The sequence below is a fragment of the Adiantum capillus-veneris genome, chromosome 10, assembly GCF_014529385.1.
Source record: "Adiantum capillus-veneris isolate H3 chromosome 10, ASM1452938v2, whole genome shotgun sequence".
NCBI classification, from domain to species: domain Eukaryota; kingdom Viridiplantae; phylum Streptophyta; class Polypodiopsida; order Polypodiales; family Pteridaceae; genus Adiantum; species Adiantum capillus-veneris.
The window spans coordinates 73,038,475-73,051,982 of NC_140940.1; the positions used below are offsets into that span (position 1 = coordinate 73,038,475).

The 13,508-nt window shown below is 43.3% G+C and overlaps 1 protein-coding gene across 1 annotated transcript; it reads right to left on the bottom strand.

The window, feature by feature from the left end:
* Positions 1-256: 256 nt before the first annotated feature.
* Positions 257-5,705, bottom strand: LOC147449057 (uncharacterized). Its single transcript, XM_086521555.1, has 10 exons — positions 5,377-5,705; positions 4,972-5,012; positions 3,839-3,950; positions 3,604-3,742; positions 2,849-3,498; positions 2,395-2,764; positions 2,013-2,322; positions 1,761-1,922; positions 1,112-1,651; positions 257-1,036 (listed from the first exon to the last, which is right to left on the bottom strand). Exons 1-10 carry the CDS (start codon positions 5,570-5,572, stop codon positions 728-730), a joined length of 2,829 nt encoding a protein of 942 aa, XP_086377681.1. The 5' UTR covers positions 5,573-5,705; the 3' UTR covers positions 257-727.
* Between the last annotated feature and the right edge of the window lie 7,803 nt (positions 5,706-13,508).

Genomic DNA, 13,508 nt, shown 5'->3' on the forward strand with positions numbered 1-13,508 from the left:
CAAATCCCACTTCTCGCCGACATGAGAGGCTTAATACACGTTTCAAACATGTTCAGGATTGAACAAATAGTAGCAAAGGCGAGGAAGGGCGAGAGTAAAAAGGACACTACAAAAAGAGAGGATGAGAATATTAGGGTTAGTTAACAAGCCCAAAGCAAACATCTTTGAAAAATCTTCAAGGGTTCTCCACCACTAGGAGATTGACCTTGTTTCCAAAACAAGCCTTGATAGATTAAATACTCAAAAACAAATAAACTGAACGAATCATACTGCATTCGCACAGGCACGCTTCAATGAATCACATTAACAGAACATAACCACACCAAGGTCATGTATTTCCGCTTGCTTCTATCCATCCCCCTCCAAATCAATGACCTCGATGAAACCCTAGGATACAAATCCTTATCCCTGTCCATCTTTCTTTACCTGGTCAGAGACTCCACTATGAAACAACTGGTGCCCGCCTCCCTGCACCAAAGCGTGCAAAATCCCTCTCAATACCTCCAAAGCTCCACCACAAAATACTCAGTATACAAGTACCCTTGCCAGGCTAGCTACACCCTCTGGATGAGAACAATCTCCACGACCTTATTATGTACACTCTGCCCAAGCTTGTGCTTGTCTCACACACAAGGTAATATGGCTAAAATCAGAGCAGCAAAGAGATCTCATCAACTCCTTTCGCTAGCAGAAGCTGTCAACCATGCCTCCTATGGATTCTTAACTGTTAGTAGTTGGGCGGCCAATTCAGCTGGCGTTGTTGCTGATAGGCTCCACTTTGAGTACCCACTCCACCGACAGCGCCAAGAGCTTGAGGCTGCTGGAGTAGTTGATGGACAGCTGGTGGCGCTGAGCCAGACTGAGATTGATTGTATAGACTGGCATAAGCTGCCGCCGGCACTGCATGCATGGGTTGAGTATGAGCGAAACTTGTGTGCTGGCCTTGACCTAAAAGGTTATAGTAAGAATTAGTTTGCATTCCTGTCATGTCCCTGGAAGGAGGGTTTTGTATCCAAACTCCAGACCCCTGTGCTGGCTGCATTACCACAAAAATAGATAAGGCCTAATCCCTTTTAACTAAACACCTGCCACACAAAAATGTCATACAAACCTGCTGACTTGGTATAAAAAGATTACTCTCTTTATACTGCTGTCCACTCGCATCCTCGTACCCAGAGGCAGACGCTGAAGTCACAGCTGAGTTGATGGTTGTAAAACCAGAGGGCGAAGTACTGAAGTTCCCATAGCCAGCGGCAACTGCAGTATGCGGCGCATTGCCAGCAGCACCACCAGGTTTATATTGAGAAAAGGCATATTTCATGGGAACAGCACCAGAGGAAGGGTATCCAGCAGCTCCATAGCTACTACCAGGAGCAAAAAAGATATCAGGGGCCTGAGGTAGAGGTGTATGCCCATGTCCAGAATAGCTGTGCTGATAAGGAGGCGGGGTGTAGCCATAGCTTTGAGGGACAAAATGAATACCAAAAACGTTGGCCCCAAATGGAGTTAACGGGACGCCAGCGTGTTGGGAGGGATAGGCTTGAATTGGAATGTGTTGCTGAGGTATTGTCAGTGTGCTTTGAGAAAGGCTGACCGCTTGGGATGTCTGTCCTGCAGGACCACTTGTAGGAAGAGCGATAGAGTTTCCACCCTGATGCAGAGGACAAGGGGTTGGCAATGAATAAACATCATAAGCACAGGTTGGGATTACAACAAAACCATCTATAGATTCTAAAATTGGTGTGGTTATAGATGAATACCTCTTGAGAGGATGAAAGACCTTGACCTGTCATTTGAGGGATGCCTGTACCATACTTGTTACTACTTGCAGATACAAACTGCGCATATCGGGCATCCAGGTCTGGGCTTGGCCGAAAAACAGGATTGTAATAGTTGGCATTTGCACTAGGATCTGAATATGACTGTACAGTCCAAATTGCAATCAAAAAATCACAGAGACAAATCTACATTCACTTATGTTTGAAAATCTCCACAGAAACATAGAAACATACCACAAAGCTTGAAGGGCGAGAAACCTCTTGAGTTTGGGTTTCAGGTGCCTCATATGTAAACTGCCCACTTGTAAGTTGAGGCACAGCTCCTGAGCCTGCATAGCCATGCACACTTGACAGAATGGGATGCTGTACACTTTGCTGAACAAGAGTTTCAGGCTTTGACACCTCTGGTTGTGATACTGGTAGAGCTACAGGTGCTGGCATATTTATTTTAACATCCTCTCTGCCAACCAATGCTTCCACAGGGGAGGGCAAGGGCTGCTGCTTGTAGCTGTCAGCAATAGAGACGGCAGATGTGCTCACAAGGCTGCATTACAAGTGAAGGGGTTTGAAGACGCACTACCAAGAGCTCCAACAATTAAAGCTGATAACCACTTACCTTGGAGCAGGTGGTTGTTCGATAGTGGTCTCTTCATCGTTTAGACTATCTTCCACAGAAACAGTGCTCTTCTTGTCATCATCCTCTTCGTCATCAACAAAATTAGAGTTTGTTTCGAAATCTTCCCCAAAGCTTCCAAAGTTCAAATGAGTTCTATCGGCCTCTGGAACCTGGAGGTGGTCTGGGATAATGACTGGTTGATCACCGTGGATACTAAGCTGCTGTAACTTGGAAGTTGAGTTCAAGAATAGCTCCATGCTGTCATCTTGAGAGGTACCAGATCTGGAAGGTGCCTCATTGACAGAAGTAAACAGCTGAAAAGGAGTAGCTGCTTTGACAGGAGATTTCGGCCTCCACTCCAACCCAGATCCTGTGACATCCAAACAATATTTTATGGAACATTAGCAGATTCGATACCCTGGTCGCAAAAAAACGTTTACCCCCGTTCACAGACCTTTCTCACTGCCCAGAGTCTGGGGCTGCGATTGATAAACCATCCTCCCATGTAGACTTGCAATAATCGGAGCCCTTGAGCTTGGCTGTTCAGGTGAACCCGACGAAGACTGGACTGTTGGACCCTCCGAAGAAACTTCCAAGGATGAAATCAGCTCCTGAGGAAGAGAGGAGGGAACAGAGGTAGAGGGGATGTCCGAGTCAGCTGCACTACCATCATTTACAGAAGAAAATGCATCAAGTCTATAGGCACCCAGCTGGCGTATCGGAGGACCTTGTTCTGAAGGCTCTGAGGTAGAACCTGCTTGGAGTGGAAGTGAAGGTGAGAATTCTCTAACTGACCTCTCAAGCCCCACGGTCCCTAAATTTTGTTTCCCTCCGAGCGAGTCAACATAGGAATGCAAAACATGATCTGATGCAGAAGGCAAAGAGCCATCGGGAGGGTACAGAGGCTGTTGAGATGCAACTTTTAATGGGGCACTAGCAGCATTGGCATGGTTAGCAGCACTAGATTTTACAATGTCAGCCATTGTCGCTTGACCAGGACCCACACTTGCCCTAGGTGCTTGCACCACTCTTGTGTATTGAGAGCTTCCATTTGGTACAACGGCCAAACCAGATGCAGCTGTTGTAGCCATAGGGCCATTCTCACTGCCGGCAAAAGAGAACCAAATGCCAATCATTTTTAAGGTGATTAATGGGCACTTGAAAAAGGGAACAAACAAATTGGGGAAAATGCTTTTGAAATTAGCTTACTTAGTACTGTGTACAACAGGCTTAACTTGTGCCTGTGAATCCACAGGCACACCAGGAGCCAGGTTAGAATTTTTTCCATTCTGCTGTGTGCCATTATCCCTTCCGCCGTAAGCTTGACCTCTGCCACCACTACTGAACTCTACATCAGAAACTTGAAGCCTTAGACTTCAGAATGCACTGACAACGAACTTACAAAGCCAAGTATTAATATAATAGGGCGAGCAAAGTTTTATACCAGAATTGTAGCGAGGTGCATAATTACCACGAGCGCGTGGCCTTCCTCCACGCATAGAAGAGCCCACTCCAGCAGTGCGTACCCTTGTCTCACCAAGCTCCTTATTTAAATTCTATCAGTACAGTAGACCATATGCACCATTAGCTTACAGAGCATCTTGCTTAAGCAAAGACAGCAATAATATCAACATTCTAAACAAATCCAGATCAAAGAACAAGCCCTCCTATATACATTAAAAGGCCCCATATTTCTCTGAATTGGCCCACTGCTACTAACAACCGGGCTCTCCACGTCAAATATCTATTTTTCACATTGCATGTCAGGGACAAAACTCCTTTACACCGCTGACGAAATGTCCCCCAAACTACAGATGGAGGGTAACAAACTATGACCAATGCCCACTTGCTTGTGCTCTTGCCATTGAAGCACTCCTTTGTATGAAAGGTTATCGAGCTCATCCAAGATCCATTGCTATACTACCTGTCCAATATTTCCTGGTTACCAATAAAAGCCCATTGTAACCAACCTGCCGCCATAGAAATCCTTCTCCTGACACTTCGTCCACTAAGACCTTCACACTGCCATCCTAGACACCTCTGACACCTGTTCAATATACCACACGAAGTAACTCCGAAGTCACCCTCCAAGACACATCAAATACTGACTTTGTCGACCATACATATGTACACCAAATGCTGATTGATTGGCAGAAGTTTTAGGATCTTGCCCCATACAACCAGATACATATCATCTCTCAGATACCTGTCACATTGAGGTTCCGCACACCAACTTGCCAATAGAGCAGCTGTATGATAAGAGGCTGAGGGATGGGTCCTATTGATTTCACATTGCTTTGACTGTCGTAGAGATGCAGAAGTGACATGCTCGTTTCTGATCAATTTGAAGTATGCATGTTACCCATAGATTACCTGCTTGTCAAGATCTCTCCCTATGAGATTTACATGCAGAGTGCAGAAGCAGCACAACCTGCAATTCTATTCTACCATATGAATTGCATTGCCTCCAAGTTCAATCGACCAGGTCACGTGGTTTAGGAAGTGTAACGTTAATGGTTACCTATTAACAACTATGCAAGACGATTTTCAACATAACAAAGGTTTTTTCAGACTGACCTCTTTCTTCTTGTGCCTCCTCTTCACTTCATGGAATGTATCTGCAAAATTCACAATTCACCAAATTAAAAAAGCCATTCTGATCCAAGAGCAACACAGAATAGCAAACAAGGCCAGCTACAAAAGTCGGATGCTCTAGAAGCTTAGCCCTAGAAACTATTTCAGTAATATTCCTGAACGTCAATCAGATCCTCTAGCATCAATGAAGTCTTGATCACGTAAGATGATCAAAAAGTGAAAATAAACCCTAAGCCCTACACAAACCCTAAGTCTTACACTCGAGAATGAACGACGTGATCAAAGCTCGCAGAAAACGCAAATAAGCAGGGATAGTGAGTGCGTGTGTTCGTTTGTGTGTGTGGGTGCGCTTGTGCCTAAGTATGCATGTGCGAGGATGATGCCTACCTTGATTGAGGAGTCTCTGCACGGTCTCGTTGGGATCCATGTTGCACTCCTTGAGCATAGCGTAGATCTCTTCCTCGCTGATCTTCACAATCTCCTGGAGGTCCTGGACGACCTTGCGAGCATTGGCGGGAATGGCAATAGAAGAAGATGCAGCAGAGGAACCTGCTGCAGCTCCAACCCTAGAACCCTGAGTCATGATGAAGTGGGGAGTAAGGGGAGAGGGGGAGGAGGGGAGCGGGGGAGGGAGGAGGCGGGCCGGCACACAGACAATAGCAGTGATGGGTATCTGGTAAGAAGTATCAGAAGAAAGGTGCTGTTAGAGAGAGAAAGAAGAGAGGGAAAGAGAGAGAGGAGAAGTGGACTAGGGTTTCAGCAAAAGATTTCCGAATGTAAAAACTTTGACTCACTTGACGACGTGGCCTAGAGAGCCTAATGGATTTTTTCCTCCTCTCCACGACAGCACAAAGTGATCGCATTTTATATCAACATCCATCTGTCAATAACATTGGCCATTTTTTGCCCAATGAAATGCACACCAAACTTTGAATGGCATTTGTTGTCTTCTCTAGCCAACCCAGAGACCGCACAGTTGTCCCATTGAAACGCACTTGATCGATTTTTCAAAGTTGACAATTGAGTTGCATGTTCTCATCGGGGTGTTCCACAATTAGCACTTGTCTCTACTACCACATGACTACAAAGGTGTTATTGATCACTTTGTGCCTCTCTCCAGAGTCCATAACCATATGCAGATATCATAGTAAGTAGAGCAGTTATATGTTTCCCTTGTAAAAAAAAAGAAAGACACTAGGGATATGCAAAGGGCACCCTAACCACTTGTATAGTGCATGGTCAATGTCCAAAGCATAGTGAGTGTCTACACCCTTAATTCATTACTATTTAAATTAAAAAAGGAAACCCCACCTTGGAGAAAAAGCCTTTGGGTTTATTTTTGCAATGCCAATTATTTGAACTACAGGAGAATGTTGCATGTGTCCTCTTCATGCTGCATAGCTTTTTAGTTGGTGGAGTAGGCTCTACATTTTCATTAGAATCATTATTAGTAGCGCAACTTGATCCCAATGCTTGTCTTGGTGCTTCCTCGAATTTTGTAGCATGGTTAATTGGATCACCAAGCTTTTTGCAAATAAGTGCACTTTTCAATTTGCCTTTGGTAAGGAAAGTTTGCATTGAAGGATTATAATATAAAACTTTTCTCTATATTCCTCAAAAAGTATTGCTAACTTCTCTTCATAGGTCATTCCCCTACCAATCTCCGAAGCAATAATTGTCTGCATGGGCTTGTCTTCTTTAGCAAGGTCTTTAAGCAACAATGCTTTTTATCATAGGGAGTAGACCTAAGAGTTAGGAAGAAGCAAAAGGAGTCCAAATGCTTTTAAGGATATGACTTGACTGATAAGGTAGAGCATTACATTTACAACATTCAAGATCCATGAGGGCAATGCTTTTAAGGATATGACTTAACTGATAAGGTAGAGCAATACATTTACAATAATCAAGATCAATGAGAGCAAGAGCCAACTCATTTTCGTCTATACAAGCAACATGCTAGACTGGGTCAAAACAAACATGCTTTGGTTCTTAATTAGTGATCATCTTCCAAAATTATTATGAAAGGTTGCAACATGCTAACGAGGTCATGTAGTGCCAAAGAACTTTTCAAGAATATCCATACTTTGAAACACCAATGTTATGCAGAATAAGGATTTTCAAATTATGATTTTCTTTTAAAAACATGGGAGGGCAAACTTTTCCTTCCATTTCCAATATAGCCTCTTATTGTCTTATCATGTGAAGGCACCCAAAATTAAGGTTTAATGTGTGATCAAGGCCTTATATCTTATGTAAAGCTATCATTTATATATTTGGCTAACCAATCAACTTAGTGAGGTGCATTGTGAACAAGGTGTCCATTATAATGAGTTTATTAGTAATGACATATGAGAGGGGTAAGGGAAGTTATAGGGGCTAAGACTGAGTTAGAGTGTTTGTGTGAGCCAAGATACTTGATTGTGGCAATATTCAACTTGTGATAGTCTATGCACATATATATAGAACCATCCTTCTTTAACAACAAACTCCATGGAGAAGTGCTAGGCTTCATAAAGCCCATGTTGGAGGTAGTCAGCTAACTACAATTCCTTCTCCCCAGCTTCTTTAGCACTGGGTCTGAAGGGAGACTTATTGATGTGCTCACTTCCTTATACACCATGTTGCATGTCATGATAATTAATTTCTACCCTTTTAAAAGCATTTTCCATTTTAATTTGATCATTTAAGCCCAGGAAAAATAAAAGAGAACAAATGAAGTTGATTTCAATGCTTATGGACCAACTCGATCAAAGGCTTGGGACCAAAAAGAGAGAAGTCTTTAAAAGAGCAAGGGTTTAGTTATCTCGATCATAGGTACATGTCAAGGAAGGATAGATATATCCCGAGCAACCTTGACCAAAGGTAGAGGACAACAGAGATTACCTAGAGCAATTATAGGAGTTTAAAAATAGAAAGTAGTTGTTCTAAGTTAAAGTAATTAAAAATAACTCTTTAGACTCCAAACATGAAGTCCCGGAAGCCTTAGGTAACTTGCCACAATTTAGCAGATCCAAATTTATTAGGTTATTAGGTTTTGGGATCAGCTTGGTGGAACCTCCAAAGCATTTTGCTAAGGTTTTGCCCAAGAGGTGAAGCTCTAAAGCCCAAGGGTGAATTTTACTTTTACCAAAGTCCGTTCTAATTTAGTAGATCCTAAAAGAGCAAGTAGGCCTTGGCCTGGGTAGCTTCATAAAGCCTCCAAAGGATTGTGCAAAGGTCTTGCACCAGAGCTAGTTAAATTAAAGGGTAAGTTTATGGTTTTTAATAAGTGAAAAGGACAATCTAAAGTATAAGGTTAGATCGGCCCTTCCTTATTTAGAAAGTTGACTCTAGTCCTTCTCTTCTAAGCTTGGTCAGGCCACATGTCCAAAGTAGCTTGCACTTGCTTTTGTGAAGTTAGGCAAGTTGGTGTGTGTGTGTGTGGGGGGTGAGTGCACCCTTACTAACCCAAGTCGTCACAAGACGTCTAACCAAAATCGGATTGCATGTCAAGGCTGGAACATGATGCACGTGAAACTTCACCCCATTTGCCATAACCATGGCAATATCACCTACGCCAACAATATCACAAAAGTAATTGTCACCAAGAGTAACAAAGCCAATGGTTTCCTCGTATGTAGTAAACCAATGCCTATGAGGTGTGACATGCCACGAAGCACCCGAATCAAGAATCCAGGTATGGGATACTTCACCACTAACAAGGAGTTCAGTTGGCATAGAACTCTGCAAAGATAGAGTTCCATGTGCATCATAAAAGACATCATTATTTTCAGTCAACATATTAATGTATCGCGCATCATAGTTATCCTGAACTATGTTCAGTTCTTCAATCTTAACCGTACTCTTTGGGATCTCCTCTATATCATCATGACTTTGCCTTTACGTTTGCCCTTCTCTTTGTCACGCTTCCAAGTATAACAATCCTTCTTTATGTGACCAAACTTATCACAATAATGGCATTGAACATTGCGGCAACCACGAGACTTTGATCGATCCTTTGATGCATCTCTATTGCCCTCTTTCTTGGACTCACGTTGCGAAGAACGGCCCTTACGTTTCTTATCATCCCTTTGCACATAATGAGCTTCGCCATAATGCGAGGTAGTCATGGTCTTTCGACGCATCTTCTATGACAAAAGTGCACTAGTAATATCATCGTATTTTAGCGTACCATTAGGAGCAGAGTTACTAACAGTTGTGCAAAAGATATCCCAAGAGGGTGGCAACGAACAAAGCAAAAAGATTACTTTCATTTCATCATCAATGGTCATGCGATGTGCACAAATTTGGGCAAAAAGAGAATCAAAATCATTGATATGGTTGGCAACGCTAATCAACTCCTTCATACAAAGGTTGAAAAGTTTTCGCATCAGGAAAACCTTATTGCTAGCCGTATCCTTCTCGTAAGTGTCACATAATTTCTGCCATAAAGCATGAGCAGTCTCGCATTCTAATACTAAAAAGTACACCGACTCACTAAGGTGCAGTCTAATCGTAGACCTGCATAGCTCATCAAGCTCCTCCCACTGAAACCGAGTCATGTGCATCTCTTTAGTTCTAGCCGCATAGGCAAGAGGCAACTTTTGCTTCTTTTGGACAAGCACATCATGCATTTGGTTCTTCCAAAGCTGAAAATTAGTGCCATCAAACTTCTTTATATCATAAATGTCACAGTCTTTGCTAGTAGACATGGTGACAAAACTACCAAAAGATTCTGGGAAAATTTCGACAGAGTCTCCTTTGTATTTGGGACTATGTCAACCAAAATACGAGACAAAATGACCAAGTATGTCACCCACAAAGCATAAAAGAGGGCAATGCCTCTCAAAAGCACACTGTATAGAGACCAACTGAGGCGCATAAATTGTCAAATTGACCATAGGCTGCCAACTCAGCGTCAAAAGCACCTATACCACTCTATTAATGTCTTATGGCGAGGTATCATAAGGGATGCTCCAACTACCTGTATCACCGAAGGTATCTCCACATTTGAGAATACCCAGCTCAATGAAAACCTCACACTATCGACCCGCAACAACGTAGGTTATACAACAAAACGTATAGCCAAGTCTCATAAATGACTATCATCCAGACCAAGTCTCAGAAATGGCTGGGACTGCCATGCTATCCAAAAGATGGCTCCACGAAAGCATACAATGGCAATATCCACAAAGACGTACAAGTCTGTCACGACGCTCAAACATGCGCCAAAAGCATGTGCATGCAAAGAAATATCCTTGTGAGGAGTCAAACTGCTCTCAAAAGAGCTCAAACACTGTCAAAAGTGCCAACATATGCATGTATGCTTTAAAAAAATTCTCTCGTTGGAACCAGAATATCGCAAGCACTAAAACCTGTAGCCTGTGAGTTAATGTCAATGTTGTAGCCGAAGCCGAGAAGCATAGAGAAAGCTAACCAAGCCGCTCTATGTACCTATACATGTACATGTATCGGTACCTGTAGTCGAAGAAGACAATGCCGTCAAACTCCCACTCTATGTGTGTATATGAGGCCACTCCGAAGAGGCTACACACACCCGAATGAGCCGTGGGCTCTCATAGATGGAAGAGACTGCGACAATGGTACCTATAATACCTATGGAAGCTCTACAAGCATCACAAACTACCAAAAGAGGGCTAAAAAGTTTAGCTCTTGAATCATAGCTCGAATGAGGTTTTTGATGGCATGAATGACTTCAAAAGGGGGATAAAACTACAACACACCTGCTAGAAACACTCTCGAAATGCTGAATTTGCCGATGTCGAAGTCGAAACCTTGTTTGCACTCTTAAAAGTGCATGCACGTGCAGAAGCGATTTCGATAATGAAACTGCTCTGATACCAGATGAAGGAGAGGAGTCGGGAGCACAGCGAAAGAGGAATACGCACACACACTCACACACAGACACCACCATAGCCACACACACAGGTTGGAGGGAGAGAGTCGACACATGCTGTGCCCCCTTTCTTTCTTCTCTATCTTATGCACTAAGGCACAAAACACATTGTACATAGTGTTACTAGCTCACACAAGTGTATAGTTGTACACTTAGGGTTAGTAACAATTAGTGATGGGCGTTCGGCCACATGGCCATTAAACCAAACACAAGTCAATCCCTACAAGAAGGGGGCGAGCCCTTGAGGCTAGGGGGATGGTAGAGAGAGAGAGTCCATACTCTTACTGACCCTATGCTTGATGACTAGGTGCTTAAGCAAGTAGGGGGCCAAGTTGCTTGGGCTTGAAAGCCAACATGCAAGCGTACAAAGGAGGGGGCGAGCCATGCAAGTGGGGGGGAGGGGGGGGGGGGGGGTGGATTACTTCTCTCTCTCCCAAAGGGCACCCCTTGCTCGAGAGGCAAGAAGGACACATGTTAAGCCCCTGCCTAGGTTGCCCTCAAGGAGTGTCCAAAGCCTATTGGTTGGCCCTTAGAGAGGTCCAATGAGTATTTAGCTAATTAAATGGATTGATTAGGCATTTATCAAGCCCTCTCTCTCAAAGGGGAAAGGAGGACACTTTTCCAAAGACTACCTCTACTGCTTGACTTGACCCAGGCTTGTGATTGGCTAGGCTTGAGAGAGCCAATGAGCTTCAGGCATGAGTTAGAAGAGGGTCAACTCAAGCAAGGAGGGGGACTAGCTTGAGAGGTATACTCTCCCAACACACACACACACACACACGCTCTCTCATTGTGTGAGGTACAAAGTCCAAGAGCTCCATCTCCTTCTCCAAGCTTGTTGAGAAGTTGAGAGCCTACACCAACACTCTTGGCTATGGAATGCAAATCCAACCAAGAGCCATGTTTCAATGCTTAAGCTTTCCATCTTCTCTATCTTCATTACTATTCTGTTATGCTATGCTAAGCAAGAAGCGTGATGATAAGTGAGGAACTATGTCTTTCTCCTATGAATGTTTCTTCTTCCTCTTCCCTACCCTCATTCCCCGCCAGCTCTCTCCACCTTTGAAGGTGTTTGAGGCCTTGGGACTGAGGCCAACGATGGTTAATGCTTTCTCAAGAGTATGTTATGCTCGTGATGCATGAAGCTTTCCATCTACATTGCATCACCTAGGTCACAAGTAACACAAAGATTGTATTGTACCAAGTCTCTCTTGATGGGAGAATCTATAATACAACAGCCTATTGGAGGGGGGACCGGCTCCACATAAATCCGGTCCTCAACTATTGTCATGTTCTCTAATTCTCTCTCTTGCAAAAGTATTGTTCATGCCAAGTTAATTAATTATAATGGTTATGTTGCTATAGCTAATTAAGTTCACCCTCTATGTTCTCAAAGTAGCCTCACAAAAATGCTTACTCTAATGCTCTTAATTTCGCAATTCTCAAAGTTCATAGGCCTTTTCCATTACATTGGTATCAGAGCCGTTGGTTTCTTTTTTCTTGCTTAAGAAGAGAGGTCCTTAAGTTTTTCATGAAAGGTTGGACATGTTCATTGCAAAAGGGTAAGTGGGACAGGGATCTATTATCTTGGCTGAGAAGGACTTAGTTTGAGGTACACCATTGGGAACTATAGTCTTAATAATGGAGTCTTTCGGGCTTGCCTTGGCTTGACCATTATTGAGCTACAAGCAAGCTCAATAGGAACCATAATCAATCGAGCAATGTTAGACCCTCTCCACTAGTTTTTGCAATCAACAATGTCTAAACCACAGGTGTGGCTGCTTGAGAACTTATTTTCAAAGGTAAAGAAAGGTAGCGATTAAGGTTTTTGAGGGCACCAAAGCACAAACTAATCTATACATAGGTTTAATTAGCATGGCTGAAAATAACCAAGAGAAGGAACATTGATAAGTTTGGTTTTGCACATGAAGGTGCTACAGATGATGCCCCCATGTTTGTTAATTACCTTGTTACTAGGTTACAGCAAGCTATGGGCAACCCTGCCTTGCAAGCCATTTTTACTCAACAACTTCGTGCTTATGGGATTTCTCTTCCTCTCCAAGAGGAGAGAGACCTTAGGAGGCCTCTTGATGAGACTCCCAAAAGAAGACTCTCTCCCATAAGAGAGCAGGAATCCAAAGAACAAGAAAGAAGCAAATTCCTAAGTTCCTTTGAAGATGTGGCTCCACGAAGATGGTGATCTAGACGGTCGCCAACTCCTCCCTAGAGGAAACGGTCAACCCATAGTTCTTCTCCTCGTCACTCCAAAAGGGAAGAGAGAAAACAAACGAAGAAAAAGGCAAGAAAGAGGTCACCCTCTTCTCCTTCTTCTTCATTTTCCTCCTCTTTTAATGAAAGCAGTGGATATTCTCCTAGAGAATACAAGAGGAGAGGACATTGCAAATCTTACCGTGCATGGCGAAGGTCCCAAAAGCTCAAGAAATTCAAAGAGAAAGGAAAGAGTATCTCTTTTTTTACCTATGATGGCACCTTTGGTGTTACCGACAAAGTATTGGCCTTCATCCAGCAATTTGATGCGGCCTTTGGAGACGAGGGCTTCATGGAGTCCTCCAAGTTACACCATGTATCTATGCACTTCCAAAAATATGCTCGTCAATGGTGG

Bases quoted from the DNA above. Each gene is read 5' to 3' on its own strand.
- LOC147449057 (XM_086521555.1), bottom strand. From the start codon at position 5,572: ATGACTCAGGGTTCTAGGGTTGGAGCTGCAGCAGGTTCCTCTGCTGCA. The intron at 1,652-1,760 runs GTATTCATCTAT...CCTCTGCATCAG, and splicing joins GTCTTTCATCCTCTCAAGAG to GGTGGAAACTCTATCGCTCT. The intron at 1,037-1,111 runs GTTTGTATGACA...GTGGTAATGCAG, and splicing joins TTTTTATACCAAGTCAGCAG to CCAGCACAGGGGTCTGGAGT.